The 24,448-nt window shown below is 47.7% G+C and overlaps 1 protein-coding gene across 1 annotated transcript in view; it reads right to left on the bottom strand.

Moving 5' to 3' along the window:
* The window catches only part of LOC311244141 (semaphorin-3A-like), a gene marked incomplete at its 5' end in the record, with an annotated part of 101,123 nt that overhangs the window by 73,565 nt on the left and 3,110 nt on the right, over positions 1 to 24,448 (bottom strand). The window contains 2 exon segments of the mRNA XM_084333549.1: positions 3,582 to 3,598; positions 3,747 to 3,907. Of these exon segments, the coding sequence (XP_084189675.1) occupies positions 3,582 to 3,598; positions 3,747 to 3,907 (178 nt within the window).

The raw sequence follows: 24,448 nt of genomic DNA, 5'->3' as shown, positions 1-24,448 counted from the left end.
AGGTCACAGAATTATAGTACAGTGGAGAAGTAAAAATAAAAATAGAATAAAAAGTGTAAACAATATACAATATAATTAACTCTGGACATGCGCATATGGGCAACAAGGTGCAGATGAGGTTATGTATGCCCTCTCAGTTATTTTTCCCTAAAATAAATATAGTTACAATACTGTATATCATCTAATAATCTAATCTAAATTGAATCTAATATATAATAAAAAATAAAAAAAACAAAATGCTAAAATGCTAAATATATGCAATATATAATCTAATAATCCAATAGTCTAAATCTAATCTAATATATAATCTAAAAATGCTAAATGCTAAAATGCTAAATGCTAAATATATGCTCTGATGAAGTATACAGTATTCACATAAGGTGCGGTATGCATAAGGTAAGTATATTAGGTGGGAGTCAGCTACTACTGTATGGTTCCAAGTAGTTGGATGTCTGGCAGCATTCCCTGCCCACTGTTGTGGAGCCTGATGGCCGCTGGTATGAAGGACTGGACGAGGCGGTTAGTTGAGTGTCGGGGGGGGGGGTATGATTCTGTGACTGAACTTGCTTCTCATCTTGACTAGCTAAAGATGAGAAGCCTGTTCAGTCACAGACTCACAGATGATGGAAGTGTGTTTACGTGCAGCTCAGATGCTGCAGTACTTCCCTCCCTAGCAGTGGGAGTAACTGCTGCCCGATACTCACTCAAACTATCACATGCTGTGGAAAAGAAAGGTCATTATTTTTGTAATGATAGAAGGGGGAAAAACAAGTCTGAAAGATTCTGTTTTTGATGTGTAAGCTAAGCGGAATCCTCAAAGTTCCCAATGTTTGTGTATTCATAATTTTGTTTGTGTATTCATTGTGTTCATTCATTCATTCATCCATCCATTAATTCATTCATTAATCCATATATCCTTCTATCCATCTATCCATCTATCTATCCAAACCACCCATCTGTCCACACATCCATCTACCTTTCCATTCATCCATCCATCCACACACACACACACACACACATCCATTCATGAATTAATTCATCCATGCATCCACCCATCCATCCATCTACCCTTCCATTCATACATCTACCCTTCCATTCATACATCTATCTATCAAACCCATGCATGCATCCACCCATCCATTTACCCATCCATCCACTCATCCATCCACCCATCCATCTATCCATCTTTCCAACCCACCCATGCATCCACCCACTCATCCATCTACCCTTCCATTCATCCATCTATCCTTCCATTCATCCATATATCCTTCCATTCATCCATCTACCCTTCCATTCATCCATATATCCTTACATCCATCTACCCTTCTATTCATCCATATATCCTGACATTCATCTACCCTTCCATTCATCCATCCACTATTCCATTCATCTATCTACCCTTCCATTCATCCATCTACCCTTCCATCCACCCATCTACCATTCCATTCACCCATCCACCTATCCATCAATCCAACCCACCCACCTAACATTGGAATGGTTACAAAGCTCCAAAATCAACCCTTTCCCTGTTCAGTCTATACTTATAGACTTATCCAGAGGGATTCATTTAATAACGTGTGCTGCCAGGGGAATGGGTGACGCCCCCTTCACCCTCTGATGAATCACCTCCTGGTAGTCCCACTGGTTCATAGTGATGTCTTTTTTCCCATTCTCCATCTGATGTCCTGCTGCTGCTGGGGAGCCCTGGATCTGGGCCCCGTCTCCTGGATGACCCTGCCCTGGGACAGTAGCCCAGACCTCTGGGAGCTCCACTGGAACACAAGGAACACTTTGTCCTGGTAAACGATTTGGGGCCTATAATCGTTCTCTCTCTCTCTCTCTCTCTCTCCCTTTTTCTCAATCTCTATTTCTAAAATTTTGAGTGTTCTCCTTCTCTCTGTCTCTGTTCCTCTCTCTCCTTCTCGCTCTTTCTCTCTCTCTCTCCCACTCTGTCTCCACTTTCTCTTTCTCTCTCTCCATCTCTCTCCCTCTGTCTCCACTTTCTCTCTCTCTCTCTCCCTCTCTCTCCCTCTATCTATCTCTCTCTCTCCTCTCTCTCTCTCTAACTGTCTCCCCTCTCTCTCTCTCTCTCTCTCTCTCTCTCTATCTCTCTCTCTCTCTCTCTCTCTCTCTCTCTCTCTCTCCCACTCTGTCTCCACTTTCTCTTTCTCTCTCTCCATCTCTCTCCCTCTGTCTCCACTCTCTCTCTCTCTCTCTCTCTCTCTCTCTCTCTCTCTCTCTCTCTCTCTCTCTCTCTCTCTCTCTCTCTCTCTCCACTTTCTCTCTCTCTCCCTCTCTCTCTCTATCTCGCGCGCGGGAGCGGGGTGGTTTGAGTGTGGTGCTGCCGAGAGGTTTTGTGGAACGCGTGAGTCTTTCTAAACTTTTCCTATCTTTATGTTGTTTGTCAAATTGTGAATTAGACTGGGTTTTAATTCGACTGGTTGTGTGTTAATGGTGGGCTGATAGCGTTGTCAGTGTTCGCTTTGGCAGCTGACTGCTGTCGCGGCGGCATGGATTTCGCGAAATTAACTAGGAAACATGGGTTCAAAGTCACGCCGGCTTTTCCGTGTTCGGTGGAAGACTGTAGTCTAGCTGTAGCGGGGAAAGTGGGAGCTGCGGCCGTTAAGTCAGCAGCCCGTATGAATGGGGGGATTGTAATATTCTTGAATGATTTGATTAAAGTTAATCAACTGATAACGGACGGTTTGATCTTACATGGTACTTTTGTATCTGTGTTGCCGCTCACAACTCCGGCAAAAAAGGTGTCATTGGCAAACGTTCCTCCGTTGGTGAGCGATGATCTGATATTGAGGGAACTCGCAAGGTTTGGAAAAGTGGTGGCTCCTTTGAAAAAAGTGTCTTCAGGTTTCAAGGCACCGGAACTGAAGCATGTAGTTTCTCACCGAAGGCAGACGTTCATTGTAATGAACAGACGTGATGATGAGTTAGATCTTAATTTTAAAGTAGTAATAGACGGGTTTGAGTACATTATCTTTGCGACAACACAAAATATGAGATGTTTTGCGTGTGGAAGGGAGGGGCATCAGAGACAAGCGTGCCCTGGGGAGGGGCCGAGCAGGGGGGAAAATGATGGGGAAATTTGCGAGGACGAAAGGAAGAACAGCTTGGGGTGGGAATCGAGGGTTTGGGGGGGGGGGGGGGCAGGGGATGAGGGGTAGTGGGGAGGTTTCTGAGAAGGTTTTTGTACCAGATGGAAGTGATAAGGGAATGGAAGCGGTGGTTTCGGCGGGGATTGTAGCACAGGGAAAGAATGGTGGAGATGTTAAGGTGGGGGGGGGGGGGGGGGGGTGGTGGTAGGAGCTTGTGTAAACCAAGACGTGTTGGATAGCCAGGTGAAGATTGGAATTGTTGACATAAGGGGACAGATGGACCTGTTGAAGAACAAAGGCCAGATGCTGGGGATGAAAATGAGGGGGGGGGGGGGTCGTGGCAGGAGGGATTGCAGAGGTGGCAAGGGGACCTGTTGTAATATATGGGGCAGATGGACCTGTTGATATACTAAGGACAGTTGCTGGGGATGAAAATGAGGGGGGAGGGGGGGTTGTGGCAGGAAGGATTACAGAGGTGGAGGGTGGATCTGTTGAGACACAAGGGACAGGAAAAGGGGTTGAAAATGGGGGGGGGGGGATTACGTGGAACTGTTGTAATGCAAAGAGAAGATGGTGGGGGTGAAAATGTGGGGCGGGGGGTCATGGCGGGAAGGATTACAGATGTGGGGAGTGTACCTGGGGTAGCTGTAGATGTTGAGGGGGTCAGGGTGGAGGAAGTAGAGGATATTGACATGGGGGAGGGGGACGGCGGGGTGGGGGTTGCTAGGCAGAAGAGGAAGGTTGAGGTAGTTGGGGTGTCGAGCTCTCAAGCTAAGAAGACAGGTGTGACGGAAGAACTTAGCAGTATGCAGAGTACACAGGGGCGTTTATGGGCAGAGATGGTTGTGGATAGTGATGATGAATATGAGGAAGATGGTTATTCCTATTCAATAGATGCAATGAAACTGTTTTTAAAGTTGACAAAGAACAGGAAGAGTGTAGAGGTGAAAGATTTTTTTCCAGATAAAGTTTTGTTTGTTGCAGCAGCAAAGGAACATATGAGGTTTAAAGGAGATGGTCGTTTTGTTGACAAAGATATATACAGGATGAGAAAGATTGTGCAGAAGGTGATGCAGGGCCCCAGTGTGGAGGAGGCTGGAGTGGAATCGGTGTAGTTTTTGTTTTGTTTTATTTGTTTTTTTTTGTTTTACTTTTTTTTATTTCTGAAATTAGAGTTTTTTTATTGAAGGGACTGGTGTGGTGTCACTTGGGGCTGGACTTTTCAAGGTGTCCCGATACCGGGGAAAGGAGGCTGAGACTTTTTTTGTTCATCTCATATACTCTTATACTTTTGTGGAATTTTATGAGGACTGGGACTATGGAGGATTCAGAGACAGGAGCGGGGCGTATCGTTTTCATGCCCGATGGGGAGGCCACGCATTACTCCTTCGGCAGAATTTTCAGCAGAGTCGTCATGGGCGATGTTGTCTCTGCCGTCTTTGTATGTTACCGGCACCGGTACCTTGTTCAAGGGTTGGAAGGTATGACTGTGGGGCTCATCGCGGTCTACGCCGAAATAAACGGTTTCCTGATTCAGCCTTGGAGGGTGATGGTGAAGAGGACTTTGCTGGTTAATTTCTACCCGATGTTCGGAATGGGTTTCATTAGGGCTTTGAGCTCTCGAATCAGAATGCTCGATGAGAAGTCACTGAGGGCTGCCAATCTCCGCATGGGGGAGTGGGAGGTGAGGTTGGAGCGGCATCTGAACCAGGGAGGAAAAGGCGGCCTCGGACGGGGAGGCGAGGGTGACATACTGTCTGATGGGAATGTCGGGTCCAGAGTGCAGCTCGATCCCTATGCTCTGTTTTCGGCCCCCGACATCATCGATGCCATGTGATATAAGACTGGTGGACGGTAGGAGCAAATGTGATGGGGCTGAAGGAGGATGGTCAGCTGTAAGGGCGGCCCTGTTTATCCACGGGATAAGTTTTGACTGGAGTCTGTCGGCGCACAAGGCCTGATGTGTTGTACCACGCGGGGAAGGGTGAAGCTAGAGACGCTCTTCTCAGGACAACGGTTTCTACAGTGCCTCTCCGGTGTCTCTCTCTCTGATACGCCCAGAACTTTGGATCGTTTAGTTTTCTTTTTTCCCTGTGGGGGAAAATTTCAAGTGACAATTTGGTTCAGGTTCAGCATCATTGTCCCTAATTGATTTTTGTTTTGTTTGTTCTATTTTGTGTGTTTTGTTTTGTTTTGTTTTGTGTTTGTTGTTTTTTTGTTTGTTTTGTTTTTTGGTTTTGAGTTGTAGAGTATTTTATTTTTGAACGTTTGTTGCATCTTGTGTAATTTTAGTAAAGAATAAAGTTTTTATAAAAATCAAAAAATATCTCTCCTCTCTCTCTCTCTCTCTCTCCTCTCTCTCTCTCTCTCTCTCTCTCTATAACTGTCTCCCTCTCTCTCTCTCTCTCTCTCTCTCTCTCTCCCTCTCTCTCTCTCTCTCTCTCTCTTCTGTCTGTCTCTCTCTCTGTCTCTCTCTCTCCTCTCTCTCCTCTCTCTCTCTCTCTCTCTCTCTCTCTCTCTCTCTCTCTCTCTCTCTCTCTCTCTCTCTCTCTCTCTCTCTTCTCTCTCTCTCTCTCTCTCTCTCTCTCTCTCTCTCTCTCTCTCTCTCTCTCTGTCTCCCTCTCTCTTTCGGTTTCAGTCTTTCCGTTGCCCCTCTCCAAGAATGGAGAGAATGAGAGAAACAACAGAATGGTAGAATGAAATGAGAGAGAGGGAGAGAAAGGTCTCAATTGTCACGGTTCAAATGTCAGAATGTCAAGTGTTTCCCAGCCAAGCAATTATGCATGGTAGTACAACAGACACACATACACACACACAGACACACAACCACACACACACACACACACACACACACACACACACACACACACACACACACACACACACACACACACACACACACACACACACACACACACACACACACACACAAACACAACACACACCACACACACACACACACACACACACACACACACACCACACACACACTCTTAGCTGTCCATCGTGTTCGATGATGACGCTTGCTCCAGGGATGGGGAGAGGGGGGGGGGGGGGGGGGGGGTTAGCGACGCTGCCGCTGGTGCCACTTCTCGTGGGCGTTGACGTCGATCCTTGAGCCGACACCCGTCCACAGATGGCGCAAGGGAAGCCAGATACCTGGGGGATGCCAGCCGCCCGTGGTGTCGTTGCGTGCGCTCTCAGATCTCGGTCTTGGTTCGTTTGGTGTATTTGGGAAACTGCAGTGGCACAAGTGACTTGCCAGGCTGATCTGTCGAGTGCCAGAGTTTCAAGCTGCGTGATGTTTGCACACTTTAGGAGGTCCCTGGTGTAGTCCTTAAAGCGTCTCTTTTGGCCTCCAGCAGCCCGCTTTGCTCCTCTCAGGTGGCCATAGAGGACTTGGCGGGGCAGGCGGTGGTCAGGCATACGTATGGTGTGCCCTATCCAACGAAGATGTTTTTTGGCCACAGCTGCGGCCATACAGATTGAGTTGGTGTTGTTGAGGATGTCTGTGTGGGGACTCGATCTTCCCAGGTCAGGCCGAGGATCCTTTGGAGGCAACGGATGTGGAAAGCGTCAGGTTGGTGATGTGCCGGCGGTATGGGGTCAGGATTCTGCTCCATAGAGCAGAGTGGAGAGACATACTGCGTTGTAAACGGCAACTTGGTGCTGATCTTCAGGTTTCGGTTTTCAAAAACCCTGCTGCGTAGCGTCAAAGGATGATGCCGCTTTATTGATACGTGTGTGTATCTCCGCGTCAAGGGAGCAGCATGAGGACAGAGTGGAGCCGAGGTAGGTGAAATGATCCACTGTTTTGAGTGGAACACGTTTATGTGAAAACTGGGAGGTGTAGAGGTTCGGGAAATGAGTTGGGACATGACTTCGGTTTTGTATGTGTTTTTTTTTTTTATTCTTTCTTCCCCTCCTTTTTCCCGATTTTTCTCCCATCCCACCCTTCCTGGTTGTTGCGTACTTTCCCCTACTGTTGGTCCGGGAGACCGGAGACTGTCACATGCTTTCCTCCGACGCATGTGCAGCCTGGGGCAGGCCAACCTGGCCGCGCAGGTTCTCACCGGGGAGAGTGTAGCGTGTGGGAGGCCACACTATCTCTCCTCAGATCCAACCCTCGCTGAGCAGGCGCCCCGACCGAACTGTAGGGGTCGCTGTCCACAACGCCCAGGACCCACCCTTCAGCTTCCCACCCCCTGATACAGCCAATTGTATCAGCGTGAGAGGACAGCCAAGCTGATAGCAACGCCGGGAGCTGGATTCGAACAGGCGAATCCTAGTGTCTCCCGGTGTTGGTGACGAACGTAATCTCCGTGCGCCACCTGCCCCCTGGTTTTTTGTATGTTGACCTGGAGACCGAAGGATTGGTACAGGCTGGATATGGTGTCGAGAGCATGCTGCATAGACTCTGGACTGTGAGCTAAGATGGCACAGTCATCAGCGTACTGTAGCTCACATACTTGGCAGGATTTTGTCTTTGTGTGTGCCTGGAGCCGGCGGATGTTGAAGAGGCTACCATCAAGGCGGTATTCCACATGGACACCGTCTTCATGTCCCATGGCTCGGCGGAAGAGGCAGGTGACGGCAGAGAGGAGGAGATTAAAGAGCACTGGAGCCAAGACACAGCCCTGCTTCACCCCCCCCCACACACACACACACACACACACACACACACACACACACACACACGCTCACTTAAATGTGCAATAACTGCCGAGACAGAAACTTTTTCTAAGTCACAATTTCCGTTGTCAACACCAATGCTGCCACCTGTCACACACACACACACACACACACACACACACACACACACACACACACACACACACACACACACACACACACACACACACACACACACACACACACACACACGCTCACTTAAATGTGCAATAACTGCCGAGACAGAAACTTTTTCTAAGTCACAATTTCCGTTGTCAACACCAATGCTGCCACCTGTCACACACACACACACACACACACACACGCACGCACGCACGCACGCACGCACGCACGCACGCACGCACGCACGCACGCACGCACACACTCACACACACACACACACACACACACACACACACACACACACACACACACACACACACACACACACACACACACACAGTCGGAGGTCAGGTGGTTTTCCCATACACACAGCTGTGTTCTCTTCAGGGCAGTTAAAGGGTTTGTTTGAGGTCCAGTAAGAGGCCTTTGATGAGTCTAACACACTGGTGAACTCTGGAACATTCTAGAACTCTGTGGAACTCTGTGGAACATTCTAGCTGCCCTCAAAGAGACCGGATGAGGGGTGTCACACTGTTATGTGGCCCTACTGACACACCTGCTCTTTGTGTGTGTGTGTGTATGTGTGTGTGGGGGGGCGGGGGTGGGGGGGGGGGGGTTGTGGGTTGGGCGGGTGACTCTGTTTGGTGTGTGTTGATTTGTGTCCAAGTCGTGTGTGTGTGTGTGTGTGTGTGTGTGTGTGTGTGTGTGTGTGTGTGTGTGTGTGCGTGCGTGCGTGCGTGCGTGCGTGCGTGCGTGCGTGCGTGCGTGCGTGCGTGCGTGCGTGCGTGTGTGTGTGTGTGTGTGTGTGTGTGTGTGTGTTTGAATGAGGGGCTATGTGTTTGAATGAGTGTCAACATCATCATCCTCCAGACAGCAGTAGTATAACAGGAGAGGTCTGCTTACTCTAATTCATACCTGAGCACCTGATTTACTTACAACTACTGCGGTCATTTGAACTGCGTCATAATCAGGTCAGAGTTTGGGGAACTATTGTTATTTTACACACATACATCTTGTGTTATTTATCTTAAAACTAGTTTGCAGTTATTGTTAGGCTAGTGCCATGACCATTTTATTTTATTATGTCAGTTTATTACATTTAATTTGATTTAATTGAAACAAAGAAACATAGAACCACAGGGAAACAGGGAAACAATATGAATACACAATAACAGAGCTCTCACATACACTCTCACATACAGAGGAAATCCAATATGCATTATACGTGTGTTCTGCAAAACTATCCCTGTAGATACTGTATGACACAATATTCTCTATTCATAACAATAATGACCCTCATTTGCTGTATCAGTCACATCTGCGTTTGCACAATATTGAAAGTTGATATAATACCATGACAAAATCTATAAAACACCAAACATGCATTCTAACGGTTTCCAATGATGCAATATAATGAGTGATGAGTCATAATGAGTTGGATCATTTCCACTTAAAATGTATTATAATGAGTCGCTGGAAACAGTTAGAATGCATATGTTGCATTTTATGTACCTCATTTTTAGCATTTGTTTGCATTTTGTACTTTGTATATTTTGCAGTGTTTGGTCTTTATTCCTTTTCGCACACAGAACCAATCATTTAACTGTAATGTACGTCTACCTTATATGTGACAAATAAAACTCAACTTGAACTTCAAACTTGATGTTTATGTTTATGTTTATGTTTATTAAAGGATGTTATGGTTTGTAACCGACCTCAAACGCAACGGCACAGACAGGTAGTTCAGAGTTAGCCAAATACTAGGGCGTATTTATTTACAGAGTCAAAAAAGGGTAAAGTACAATTATCAAACAAACAGGGAGACTGCCTTCGGCAGAGTCATCTGTGGCTCTGCAGAATCCTCCTGGTGATAGCGGTGGGGAAATGGCATGTGACGTTGTAGCGGCTCTGCAGATACTCCCAGCTTTTACTCAAGGTGGAAAATGGAGAGGGAGAGAGGTATCAGAAACAGTCCAACAAAACACAGAGGCAGTGTGGTTCCCTCCTCCCTTAGCTGTGTCCAGAACCAATTGACAGTGACAGTCTTCAGTGTTCCCCACAACACACAATTAGCTGAGTCAGTGCAAACAAAACAAAATCTTCAGTGTCTCTTCTAAAACACACAATCAGAATAATCCAGAGGGGTAACGAAATCTTCAGTGTCTCTTCTAAAACACACAATCAGAATAATCCAGAGGGGTAACGAAATCTTCAGTGTCTCTTCTAAAACACACAATCAGAATAATCCAGAGGGGTAACGAAATCTTCAGTGTCTCTTCTAAAACACACAATCAGAATAATCCAGAGGGGTTTGGTTCCACTCACCCAAGCGCAACGCGTAAAGCGGGAAAACGAGGCGCAGCTCCAAACGGGGAACAAGGTTCTCAACAGCGGTTCTCCACAGAAAGGTCCTGGAGAGAAAGTAGACCAGGAACAGCAACGGGGAAAAAGCAGGCAAATGCAGTTGTATTCCAGAACAACCCGACAACGATAGAAGGAAGGTCCAGGTATATAAAGCCCTCTGGGGCGCTAATCACAAACTATGACAGCTGCGTGATGAAAGTGGCAATCGCTCAAAAAGCGTGTGGCGGGGAATGCACCAATCAGCACCCTACCTCAGGAGAGCGTGTGGCGGGGAACGAACCAAACCTCACAGTACCCCCCCCTCCACGGGAGCCACCTTGCGACCAGCCCGACCCGGCTCGCCCGGATGGGCACGATGGAAGTCGGTGATTAGGCCGGGATCCACGATGAGCTGGCGGGAGACCCAGCTCCGTTCCTCCGGGCCGTACCCTTCCCAGTCCACCAGGTACTGGAACCCCCGACCCCGCCGTCGAACGCCCATCAACCGGCGGACCTGCCACTGGGGGTGACCGTCCACCATCACGGGAGGAGGTGGTTCCGGAGCAGGAGGCATCAGGGGACTGAGAGAGACAGGCTTAACCCGGGACACATGGAAAACGGGGTGAATGTGCATGGACGCAGGAAGCTTAAGACTCACCGCCGCCGGACTGAGTACCTTCAGAACCTCAAAAGGACCGACGAACCGGGGGTTAAGCTTCTTGGCCGAGGACCGAAGCGGAAGGTCCTTTGCGGAAAGCCACACCCTCTGCCCAGGGTGGTACGTCGGCGCAGGGACCCGGCGCTGGTCAGCCCCATGACTGGCGCGCTCCGATGACCGGAGCAGCGCAGTCCTGGTGATCTCCCAGACCCGACGGCACCGGTCGAGGTAACTGCCACCTCCGACTCCTGTGCAGGGAAAAGAGGGGGTTGGTAGCCCAGGGATACCTCAAAAGGTGAGAGGCCGGTGGCGGAACTGACCATGGAGTTGATGGAGTATTCGACCCAGGGAAGGAAACGGCTCCAAGAGCGGGTTTCTCGGCAGCCACACACCGAAGAGCAGACTCCACACTCTGGTTCATCCTCTCCGTTTGTCCGTTAGTCTGGGGATGATAACCAGAGGAAAGACTGACCGTTGCCCCCAATCCCTTGCAAAAAGCCCGCCATACCTGGGAAGTGAACTGGGGCCCCCGGTCCGAGACGACGTCCTGGGGAAACCCATGGAGGCGAAACACGTGGCGTGTCAGGAGGTCCGCCGTCTCGGCCGCCGAGGGAAGCTTGGGAAGGGCCACGAGGTGAACCCCCTTGCTGAACCGATCCACCACGGTCAGTAGGCACGTGTTCCCCTGGGAAGAAGGAAGACCCGTGACAAAGTCCAATGCCACATGGGACCAAGGGCGGCTCGGAATGGGAAGCGGCTGCAATAGCCCGGAGGGTGCCTGGTGGGAGGCCTTGCTGCGGGCGCAGACTGCGCAGGCCAGTACGAACTCCTTGACGTCGTTCCTCATGGTGGGCCACCAGAATCGACGAGCCAGGAAGGAGAACGTGCGATGAACGCCTGGGTGGCAGGCGAACCGGCTGGTATGGCCCCACTGGAGGACCCGGGACCGGACTGAGTCGGGGACGAAGAGACGATGAACCGGTACATTGCCTGGAGCGCGATGGAAGCGTAGGGCACGCCTTACCACCCCCTCGATGCCCAAGGTGACTACTCCTACCACCCTGGCCTCTGGGAGGATGGGAGTCGGGTCCTCATTGGTTGGAGCCCCCTTGGAGTGTAACCGGGACAGGGAGTCGGCCTTCGTGTTGCGGGAACCAGGTCGAAACGTCAGCGAGAAGTCGAACCGACTGAGGAAGCTGGCCCATCTTGCCTGCCGGCCATTGAGGCGCTTGGAAGCACGGATGTACGTCAGGTTCTTGTGGTCCGTCCAAATGGTAAATGGCTCCTCGGCCCCCTCTAGCCAATGACGCCACTCCTCCAAGGCAGCCACAACCGCCAGCAGCTCCCGATTGCCGATGTCGTAGTTCTTCTCGGCAGGGAGGAAACGACGCAAGTAGAAGGCGCACGGATGTACCTTCTGTTCCGTTGCCGACCGCTGGGATAAGATAGCTCCTAGTCCAGTATCCGAGGCGTCCACCTCTACGATGAACTGTCTCTTGGGGTCTGGATGGAGCAAGACCGGGGCGGAAGTGAACCTCTTCTTGAGGGAGCGGAACGCAGCACACGCCGCTGAGGACCAGTCAAACGGCAGGGCGGGAGAGGTCAGCCTGGTAAGTGGTTCCGCCACCTGACTGTAGTTCCGGATGAATCTTCGGTAGAAGTTGGCGAACCCGAGGAAGCTCTGTAACTCCTTCCGAGAGGTGGGTTCCGGCCACTCCTCCACGGCCCGGATCTTGCGAGGGTCAGCTCGGGTCAAGCCTCTCTCCACGATGAAGCCCAGGTAATCGACGGAGTCGGAGTGGAATCGGCACTTCTCTGCCTTGACGAAGAGCCGATTGTGGAGGAGGCGCTCCAGCACACGGCGGACATGCTGGATGTGTTCCTCGAGGGTCTTGGAGAAAATGAGGATGTCGTCTAGGTATACTACCACAAACTCCTCCAGCATGTCACGAAGGACGTCGTTCATGAGCGCCTGGAATACCGCCGGAGCGTTGGTGAGGCCGAACGGCATTACCAGGTACTCGTAGTGGCCCCTGGGAGTCTTGAAGGCGGTCTTCCACTCATCGCCCTCTCGGATACGGACCAGATGGTAGGCACTCCGGAGGTCCAGCTTGGTAAAGATGGTAGCCTGGGTGAGAGGCTCGAAGGTGGAGTTCATGAGAGGAAGAGGGTACTTGTTCTTAATGGTGATCTCGTTGAGCTGGCGATAGTCGATGCAGGGTCGAAGGTCTCCGTCCTTCTTCCCAACAAAGAAGAAACCGGCCGCCACAGGGGAGGAGGAAGGCCGAATGAGTCCTGCTTCCAAGGACTCAGAGATATATTGATCCATCGCTGCCTTCTCAGGGACGGTCAGACTGTAGAGGCGGCTGCCGGGAAGGGGAGCCCCTGAGCGGAGGTCGATGGCACAGTCGTAAGGCCGGTGAGGCGGAAGGGCCTGAGCCCTGGACTTACTGAAAACCTCCTCGAGGTTGTGGTACTCGGGGGGTATGGTCGAGAGGTCCGGAGGCGGCTCACAAACGGATCTCCGGGGGGCGAGGGACAGGACGCCGCCTGAAGACACAGGGCATGACAGGAGGAGCTCCACCCCCTGATGGTACCGGAGGACCAGGCGATGTGGGGCTTGTGCAGCGTGAGCCAGGGCCGGCACAGGACTACTGGGACAAGAGGGGATCTGGTGATAAAAAACTGGAGTCTCTCAACGTGGTTACCAGCAATGGTGAGCAGGACAGGACAGGTGCGTTGAGTGATGTCAGCCAGGCGGTGTTGGTCCAATGCGAACACCTCCAATGGCCTCACGAGGTCCTCTAGTGGAATGTTGGCCCGGGTAGCAAACTCGAAGTCTAGGAAACTCTCGTCAGCACCCGAGTCAATGAGTGCCTCCACCGTGGCCCGTTGGTCCGCCCAGGCCAGGGTGACGCTCATCAGACGGCTAGGTGGTGCACGGCTCTGGGAACGAGAAAAACGGCTCACCAGGATCTCCCGGGGTCCCGGCGAGCCTGGTCTTTTGGCCGGGTGGGGCAGTTGGAGATATGGTGTCCATCCCGACCGCAGTAGAGGCAAAGGCCGGACCTGAACCTTGCCTCCCGTTCAGCTAGGCTAAGATGTGAACGTCCCAGCTGCATGGGTTCCTCCCCGGGCACCGAACGGGAGGGGAAGGAACCACCAGTTGCGTTGGGAGCAGGGCGGACCGCAGTACCGTCACGAGTACGGGGGGTCTGGGGAACCTCTGGAGGTCCCGGTCGGGTTCTCTCACGTCTTCTCTCCTGGAGGCGTCCGTCGATGCGAATGGCGAGGCTGAATAGGTCCTCGAGGGACTCAGGTTCCTCACGGGTCGCGAGCTGGTCCCTGACAGCGTCGTTGAGCCCCCTCATGAAGGTGAGACGAAGCGATTGATCGTTCCAACCGCTCTCCGTTGCCGCCAGTCTGAACTCCAGCACGTAGTCAGTGACCCCGCCACTGCCCTGCCGGAAGGTGCCCAACCGAGCTCCAGGGTCCTGGCCACGGGCTGGGTGGTGGAAAACCCTGCGGAGCTCAGCCACAAAGTATGGGTAGGAAAAACAGAAATCAGCCCCCATTGCCCAGGAGGCAGTAACCCACTGTGCTGCCCGGCCTTAGAGCAGGTTAGTCATGTAAGCCACTCGGGCTCCCCTTGAAGTGAATCGGCTGGGTTGATGACGAAAAACCAACTCACATTGCATGATGAATGTGGCACAATCCTCGAAGTTACCATTGAACAACCGTGGTTCGGAGAGACGGGGCTCCCGAGGTGCGGGATCGGGAGGCGCGGGGCCTGCCACGGCTGCGGGTGATGCTCCGGCCGAGGCTCCTGTAGTAGGTGGGGTTACAAGCAAGGTGTTAACGGCTTCACTCAGCGCTTGTAATTGGTGGAGAATATTAGTCTGCTGATTACCCTGGGCTGTCTGCAGGCTAGCCAGAGAGCCAAGGGACTCCTGAATAGGCAGGACCTGGTCTCGGAGCTCCTGTACAGCAGCCGCAGCCGCACCTAGCTGTAGGCTGTGGTCGTTGGTTAATTCAATCTGGACCGCCAACGCTGTTCTGACCCTGTCTGTGTCGGCTGAGGTCGTCATGGTCGGGTCGTAATGTTATGGTTTGTAACCGACCTCAAACGCAACGGCACAGACAGGTAGTTCAGAGTTAGCCAAATACTAGGGCGTATTTATTTACAGAGTCAAAAAAAGGGTAAAGTACAATTATCAAACAAACAGGGAGACTGCCTTCGGCAGAGTCATCTGCGGCTCTGCAGAATCCTCCTGATGATAGCGGTGGGGAAATGGCATGTGACGTTGTAGCAGCTCTGCAGATACTCCCAGCTTTTACTCAAGGTGGAAAACGGAGAGAGAGAGAGGTATCAGAAAGAGTCCAACGAAACACAGAGGCAGTGTGGTTCCCTCCTCCCTTAGCTGTGTCCAGAACCAATTGACAGTGACAGTCTTCAGTGTTCCCCACAACACACAATTAGCTGAGTCAGTGCAAACAAAACAAAATCTTCAGTGTCTCTTCTAAAACACACAATCAGAATAATCCAGAGGGGTAACGAAATCTTCAGTGTCTCTTCTAAAACACACAATCAGAATAATCCAGAGGGGTAACAAAATCTTCAGTGTCTCTTCTAAAACACACAATCAGAATAATCCAGAGGGGTAACGAAATCTTCAGTGTCTCTTCTAAAACACACAATCAGAATAATCCAGAGGGGTTTGGTTCCACTCACCCAAGCGCAACGCGTAAAGCGGGAAAACGAGGCGCAGCTCCAAACGGGGAACAAGATTCTCAACAGCGGTTCTCCACAGAAAGGTCCTGGAGAGAAAGTAGACCAGGAACAGCAACAGGGAAAAAGCAGGCAAATGCAGTTGTATTCCAGAACGACCCGACAACGATAGAAGGAAGGTCCAGGTATATAAAGCCCTCTGGGGCGCTAATCACAAACTATGACAGCTGCGTGGCAGTGAAAGTGGCAATCGCTCAAAAAGCGTGTGGCGGGGAATGCACCAATCAGCACCCTACCTCAGGAGAGCGTGTGGTGGGGAACGAACCAAACCTCACAAAGGATCCCCATTAGAGACACATGAAAGAGCCTCTAGTCTTCCTGGGGTCCTGCACAAAACAAATACTATACAGATGTACAACAAAAAATACAAATACAAATAAAAACAAAAGACAAATAAAAAATGTATACAAATATACAAATTCACATTATAAAATCTAACATTCCAGTCAAACAAAAAAAAGATAAAATACACAGATAACAGTTACATACTTGACAAAACACAAATTAAAAATTAATACAAATATACAAATTCACATTATAATTCACATTATAAAATTTAAGATGTATAGATGTTAGTGTATTTGACAAGATCTCCATACAAATGTTTCAGTATTTTGTTTCATTTACACGAGGAAGACAGGCACATTATCAAATCTGTTGAGGGAAATAAATAAAAAGAGATTAGAAATTGGCAATGTTGTGGGGATCGGGGATAGTGGGGGGAGCGGGGGGGTGGGGGGTGTGGAGAGGAGGGTATCTGCTCCTCTCCTCTTTTCTCCTCCACGCTACATACATATTTAATGAGGTCAGGGTATCTGCTCTCTCTGTGGTAAGTTCTGGGCCTCCCCTGTGTGTGTGTGTGCGTGTGTGTGTGTGTGTGTGTGTGTGTGTGTGTGTGTGTGTGTGTGTGTGTGTGTGTGTGTGTGTGTGTGTGTGTGTGTGTGTGTGTGTGTGTGTGTGTGTGTGTGTGTGTGTGTGTGTGTGTGTGTGTGTGTGTGTGTGTGTGTGTGTGTGTGTGTGTGTGTGTGTGTGTGTGTGTGTGTGCGTGTGTGTGTGTGTGTGTGTGCGCGTGTGTGTGCGTGTGTGTCTGTGTGTGTGTGTGTGTGCGTGTGTGTGTGCCTGTGTGTGTGTGTGTGTGCGTGTGCGTGTGCGTTTGCGTGTACGTCTCCATGTGTGCATGCATATGTATGCACCAGTGGTGTGTGTGTGTGTGTGTGTGTGTGTGTGTGTGTGTGTGTGTGTGTGTGTGTGTGTGTGTGTGTGTGTGTGTGTGTGTGTGTGTGTGTGTGTGTGTGTGTGTGTGTGTGTGTGTATGTATGTGTGTATATATATATATATTATGTGTGTGTGTATGTGTACAAGAGTTTGCCTACACCAGGGTCTTTGAAGTGTAAAGTAACAGGGTTTTTTAAGTTTCACATGTGAAATATTTATATGTGCGGTGTAGAAGGAATCACAGTGTTAGCCTTTAGAAGGACGGCTGCTTGGGGAGGACGAGAGGAGAGGACGAGTGGAGATGATGAGATGGTGGACATGGCATATATATATATATAAACTAAGGTCAAATGTAGCACTTTGTCAAACGTAGAGCAGTGCTTTTTAATGATGTATATTTATTCTCACCGCATATATATCAATCCACACCTGTCTTTACTTACCTGCACATAGTCCTTTACTATAATTAATAATAAACTTTATTTATATAGCACCTTTCATACAGGAACTGCAGCCGGAATTCACAGCGAATTGCATAAAATAAACACAAAATGAGCATATAAAACAGCAAAGGCAATGCATAAAGTGCAGACATATAAAGAATAGACATAAATGAGCACAAAATAGATCGAATAAAACCTGTGCGATAATAAGGCTCTCATTTACAGTACAATAATCACAGTGTTGATGTAATGAGTCTAAACTGCACAGTGCATAAGAGGTAGTAAGAAAAAGGCTTAACATTTGCATAGAACTGACACATGAATTTTACAGGAAGTGCATAAAAATAGGCAGAATAAAAATGTTGCAACTACTCATGATATGTCACTGATATCTAAAATACACTGATAATTTGTGTGATTCAAATTATCCCAAATATTAACAATAATCAGTGTCGGTGTAACGAGTCTAGCGGCACAGTGCATGCTGCTTCGGTGTCTATGTAGACCTGCTTGTATGTTTTTTTTTGGGGGGGATTTTATATTTTATCTTGCTATAATATCAGTGTAATTTTGCTTCCTGGTGAATGCCACATGCAAGCCCCTAGATGGGTTTTAGGCAATTCTCCTACACATCCCTTGTGGATTATATTGTATTATATATGTAATTGTTTTTATATGTGTAAATAAACAAACAAACAAACAAACAAACAAGCAAACAAAAGGACAAGGTGTAGAGGTAGTATGAAATAGGCTTAGAATTAGCATTGAACTGACTCATGAAATTGACAGATTTTTTTTTTTTATAAAAGTACATTTGAAGAGTTGGCCTCCCTGATATCTAATTTTAATACCTGAGCAAAGAGATTTTCTAAATAATTTGAAGCTGTCGTTTGAAGATATTTAGAGAGTTGGCTTCCCTGATGTTTTTGGGCAGTTTGTTCCATGGTTTTGGGGCGTAGTTGACAAAGGCTGCATCACCGATCTTCTTTTGAAGATATTTTTTCTGGGAGCCTCTAATGGCCCAGCAGCTGATGATCGCAGCATTCTTGCTGGCATGTCATTTATTAGAGTGTTGGCAATGTAGCTAGGTCCCTGTCCATTTAAGGCTTTGTATGTAATAAGTAGGACCTGACCTTGAAGTAAATTCTAAACGTTACAGGAAGCCAGTGTAAAGTAGCTGAGAGACTGGACTAATTGTGCTCTCTCCTTTTGGTTTTGGTTAGCAGTCGGGCTGCAGAGTTTTGGATGAGCTGAAGTCTCTCTATTTTTTAGGGAGACCTGTGAAAAGTGCATTACAGTAGTCTAACCGGCTATATGAATGCATTAGCTTCTCAGCATTTTTTTTTTTTTTGTCCACTTTTTCTCCCACTTTTTCTATATTTTCTCCCATCCCAATTTCGTATCATCCAATTCAACCCTCCCCTGTCACGAACGCTGTTTCTTGCCTCCCACAAGCCGGCTGCAATGTGGACTAAGTCATACATAGCACAAGTCCCCTCCGGTACTTGAGGTAACAGCAGTCGCATCTTTTCACCTGCGCAGCTCGATCTCTCAGTGGCGAGGAGTAACGCGTGGGAGGCTCACGCTGCCCCCGACACTTCCTGATTCTACTGCGCAGGCGCACCAACCGACCTGTAGGAGTCGCTGTCCACAACGCCCGATCCCCACCCTTCAGTTTCTCTCCCCGTAATACGGCCAATGTGTATTACTGTGGACGACCAGCTAAACTGAAAGCAAATGTGGAGCGCTGGGCTCGAACAGGCGAGCCCAGCGTCTCCAGATTTCGTGGCGAGCGCCTTGCCCACTACGCCACGTAGCCGCCCGCTTCTCAGCATTGTTTTGATTTATAAATGGTCGTACTTTTGCTATGTTTCTGAGATGTAAGAACTTTATGTTTTGGTCACTTTCTTTATGGGAGTTGAAGTTCCGTTCTGAATCTACGATAACCCCAAGACTTGTGTGACCTCAGATTTTATCCAAGGGGTTGATCCTCACAGGTTCTTAATTAACGTTTCTCTTTTTTTGGGGACTGATACTTATAATTTCAGTTTTGTCTTCATTTAGTTTCAGGAAGGTATTACTCATCCATGTATTTATTGCCAATATGCAGTTGGTAATGGAGTAGCTGCTGTATCATTTGGTTCTGCAGATACAGTATGTACAATTGTGTATCATCTCCATAGCTGTGGAAACCTACATTATGTTCTCTGATTATATCACCCACTGGTAACATGTAAAGGGAAAAGAGTAAAGGACCAGGCAACTCCCTTGTGCAACCCCATATCTCTCAGACATATAGCCTCCTTCTTTAACATAGAACTTCCTCCCTCTGATGTACGTTTTGAACCAGTTAAAAACATAGTCAGAGAAACCAACAACGTTTTCAAGACGATTCATTAGAATATCATGATCAATTGTATCGAATGCTGCACTGAGATCTAGCAGGACATGGATGGAGACCTTATTATCAGAGTCAAAGTTATATCAGAGTTTAGTCTGAGGTCCCTGATTATTTTGGAAGCAGTTTCAGTGCTGTGATATTTTCTGAACCCTGACTGAAATTCTTCTAAGATGTTGTTTTCTTCAAGAAAGGAATTTATTTGAACTGAAACTATCTTTTCAAGTACCTTACTAATGAACGCAAGGTTGGATATCGGTCTATATCTATATCTTTACATAGCCTACTCTTACTAGTTACGCTGCTGGCCAGTATGACTACTACCATACTGTCTTTATACCTGTATCACTTTACATAATACAACTCTGTACATACATCTGACACTCAGTAGTACTCATTTGTATATTTTGTTTAATCACCTGTACATTGTATATTCCTGTTGAACTTTTCTGCTATACATTTGCACTATGTTTGGATGCCAAACTTATTTTCGTTGTACTGTACTTGTGCTGTATAGTATAGGACAATACATTTAAATATAATATAATGCCTGTCTAATGTATGAGGTTTAGTTATTATTTCATAAGGTCACTGTAGGTTAAGGGAGAAGATATTTGCATACCAGGAATTTTCCCGGAGCATTTAACAGTCTTCCAACATCAGATCCTTTTACCTTTCTCCCTCCCTCCCTCCCTCCCTCCCACCGTCCCCTGCCTCCCTCCCCTCTCTCCCTTCACCCCCTCTCCTCATCTCCCCTCCTTACCTCCCTCCCGCCTCCCTATGCAGTGAACAGTATAGTAGCTGGCTGTACCTTGACCTCTAGACATACAGTCGTCCCGGAGAGACACGGCTATCTAGCTGATAGCAGGCCTGCACTCTTTAAAATATGTGTTGAAGTATCACAGCGATGTTATCCATAAATAAACCCAATACCAATGTGTTGAAAAATAACAGGACTTGTGTTCATGTTGGCAAAAAGTTATACGTAACAAATGTGTAATTTGGCGATATGCCCAAAACATCTATCACAATATCTTTCTTACTCTTTATGGTATATAGTGGTATTTACCAGTCGATTTTCAGCACAAATAACAATGTGATATGATTTTTTCTGTCTTTATCTGGGTGCTATTATGGTCTGTTCTCTTTGACCTTTTAAATATCGCTGCAAGGAAAGAAATGATTAATAAAATAAAAAGATTTAAAAAATATACAGTATGTCTTTTCTTTTTCTTACCATATACCTGTATATATTTATTGTGGATTATGGTATAGTACAAATCCATACCTAGCTGTAATAGATGTTCTTTACATTGCTCTACTTCTATAAGGCCATTTGAATGTTCTTGTAGAAGTGGGACATCTATGGATCAGAAATATTGTGTCTGTTACTAGGCTTGAGTAAATTGTAATGAACCAAAGGAGAATATCAATAAAAAGAAAATTTGACAGTGAATAACACCATGCTAAAATTTACCAGATGTGAAAAATTGCCACTGAGCTCATTTACAAAAAATATAAGCTAATTAATAAAGGGCAGATGATTTACAGGTTTTTTTGTAGATACAGTACTGAATCTTGCCATCTGGACACATGCAATTTTAAATGCGAATATATAATATAGAATATCAGGCCTATAAATGACCTTATTATGGCCAGGTCACACATCTATGGATCAGGCCAAATATCCTCTTTCCAATGGCAGAGTCTGGATTTAGTACCACAAGGCGCCCCTGACAGGGCAGCAAAAACCGTGAATGAAATATACTGTAAGTACAGTTACTTTTTTATAATGTTAATAGCTCCACCATTTGTCATCCGATTGCAACACAGTTTTTTTCTAGACGTCCACAGAAAGGTAAAGAAACGAACTACGTTCTATTTTATGGCAATAATTTTTAGGTTTGTTCGACTCGTGAGATATGATCTTGAAAATAACGTTAAAAAAGCAAAGTTCACACAGAAAGTCAGATGATTGACAGGGGCTGGCGTGAGCTGGGAAGTGTAGTTTTATGAAATTCTAAAGCCCTGGGTCTCTTCTTTCAGAAGACTACACACACGTATGCCAGCTTCCTTTATTTCCGTCTAATTCATCTGCTTTCCGCCGGGATGCGCAGAGATATTTATGAACTCATAATTTCGCTAATAACACTTAAAATCATCAAACGTAGTGCTGAAAATATACACTTTGACTGCTGTTTTGATAGGGTTAAGGTATTTACTCTTGGAAATAAAAAATGCTACATTAATTAACCCCTTAAGCTTACCCTACATTTGCATAAAACACCTGACAATTGCATACCCAAAGTAATTTGCCATTTTGAGTTTTAATGTAATAGAGAAACAGAGGTTTGAACACTGAAATAAAATATTTGCTCCTTACTTTTTGTGTTGACTTGTTGCCAGATTCCTGTTTTTAAGTTCCAGCTGAGAGGTAGGAGCTGGAAAACATAATGGGGTCCATAGCCTGAAGTCTTATGTAGTACAGGTCCAAAGTTTATAAAAATCCCATGGAAAATGTATGGTAAAGATTCTGCATTATTATCCAAAATAGCCGTCCCGCTGCCATTCATTTCGAGGCTCTCGTCAAAACAATTGACTTCTTCATCTTCTTGTGTCACCTTCCCCAGCTCTCAGCGCCCGTCTGGGATCACTTTCGGAGCAGATGCTCCTTGGCTACAACGGTGGTCAATAATTTTCGCCATCAACGGTGACTGGTTAGTTCAGCACATGTTCACAACCGGACGTGGTCACTCGTCAGAGCGGCTTGTCAAATGACACTAGCGGGATATTTCGTCTTGTAACTCGAGAATGGAATCACGCAATAGGTTGAGTGGGGTGACGATCGAAAGGCGGCAAATTCTACTTTCCAACAATGTATTGGTTGATCGGCGAAAGTACAGCCCGGAGCCGACAGATGAGCCGTCTGATGCTAAGAGGTTAACCTAACCCTAAACCTAACCCAAAATTCCCAAAGCTTTTTCCAAACTGGGGACAGTGCTTTTGTCAAATTAGTATAGAAACGTATGTGTGTGTTGTGTGTGTGTGTGTGTGTATGTATATGTGATCCGTGTGAAGAAATGCTACTAGTCTCTCTTGCTTTACTTCCTGTGCAATGCATATTTGACCTTTCACCTCAGAGGCCCCATTGAGTTAGTGCCCCTCCCTATCTCATGTGTGTGTGTGTGTGTGTGTGTGCGTGTGTGTGTCTGTGTGTGTGTGTGTGTGTGTGAGTGTGTCTTTGTGTGTGTATGTGTGTGTGTGTGTGTGTGTTTGTGTGTGCGTGGTGTGTGTGTGTGTGTGTGTGTATGTGTGTGTGTGTGTGTGTGTGTGTGTGTGTGTGTGTGTGTGTGTGTGTGTGTGTGTGTGTGTGTGTGTGTGTGTGTGTGTGTGTGTGTGTGTGTGTGTGTGTGTGTGTGTGTGTGTGTGGTGTGTGTGTGTGTCTGTGTGTGCGTGCGTGCGTGCGTGCATCATTTCACAGGCGCAATAAGAGATGAATGCACAACCCTGGCTTGCCCGTTCCACACTAAACACACACACACACACACACACACACACACACACACACACACACCACACACACACACACACACACACACACACACACACACACACACACACACACACACACACACACACACACACACACACACACACACACACACACACACACACACACACACACACAGGCCGTTATAACACAGAGAGATAAGGTCGGTCGCTCCCAGACCAGATCCACTCACTGTGGCCCAACATGTTGTTTCAACACATTGTTCGCAAGAGTGTATGAGGCCTAGTCTAGAGCCCTGCATTCTATGGCCAGTTTAGATGTGTATGAGAAGTGTCCTCAGTCTCTTCATGCCAGTGTTTCACCACCACACTGTGCTGCTCGGTCACACAGCATGCTTTCACAGACAGACAGACGGACGGACGGACGGACGGACGGACGGACGGACAGACAGACAGACAGACAGACAGACAGACAGACAGACAGACAGACAGACAGACAGACAGACAGACAGACAGACAGGACAGACAGACAGACAGACAGACAGACAGACAGACAGACAGACAGACAGACAGACAGACAGACAGACAGACAGACAGACAGACAGACAGACAGACAGACAGACAGACAGACAGACAGACAGACAGACAGACAGACAGACAGACAGACAGACAGACAGACAGACAGACAGACAGACAGACAGACAGACAGACAGACATACAGACAGACAGACAGACAGACAGACAGACAGACAGACAGACAGACAGACAGACAGACAGACAGCCAGACAGACAGACAGACAGACAGACAGACAGACAGACAGACGACAGACAGACAGACAGACAGACAGACAGACAGACAGACAGACAGACAGACAGACAGACAGACAGACAGACAGACAGACAGACAGACAGACAGACAGACAGACAGACAGACAGACAGACAGACAGACAGACAGACAGACAGACAGGCACGCACGCACGCACGCACGCACACACACACACACACACACACACACACACACACACACACACACACACACACATATGCCTCTTTGGGGGCATTGCATTGACTAACATTCATTCCCTACCCCCTAACCTTATGCCTAACCCTAACCTTAACCTGACATTAACCTAACCGAACCTAACCTTAAAGGAATACTCCAACATTTTTGGGAAATACATGTATTT

Source organism: Notolepis coatsorum (assembly GCF_963971535.1).
Source record: "Notolepis coatsorum genome assembly, chromosome: 17".
NCBI lineage: Eukaryota > Metazoa > Chordata > Actinopteri > Aulopiformes > Paralepididae > Notolepis > Notolepis coatsorum.
The sequence above is the reverse complement of the archived record's forward strand: the minus strand, read 5'-3'. Positions and strand labels throughout refer to the sequence as shown.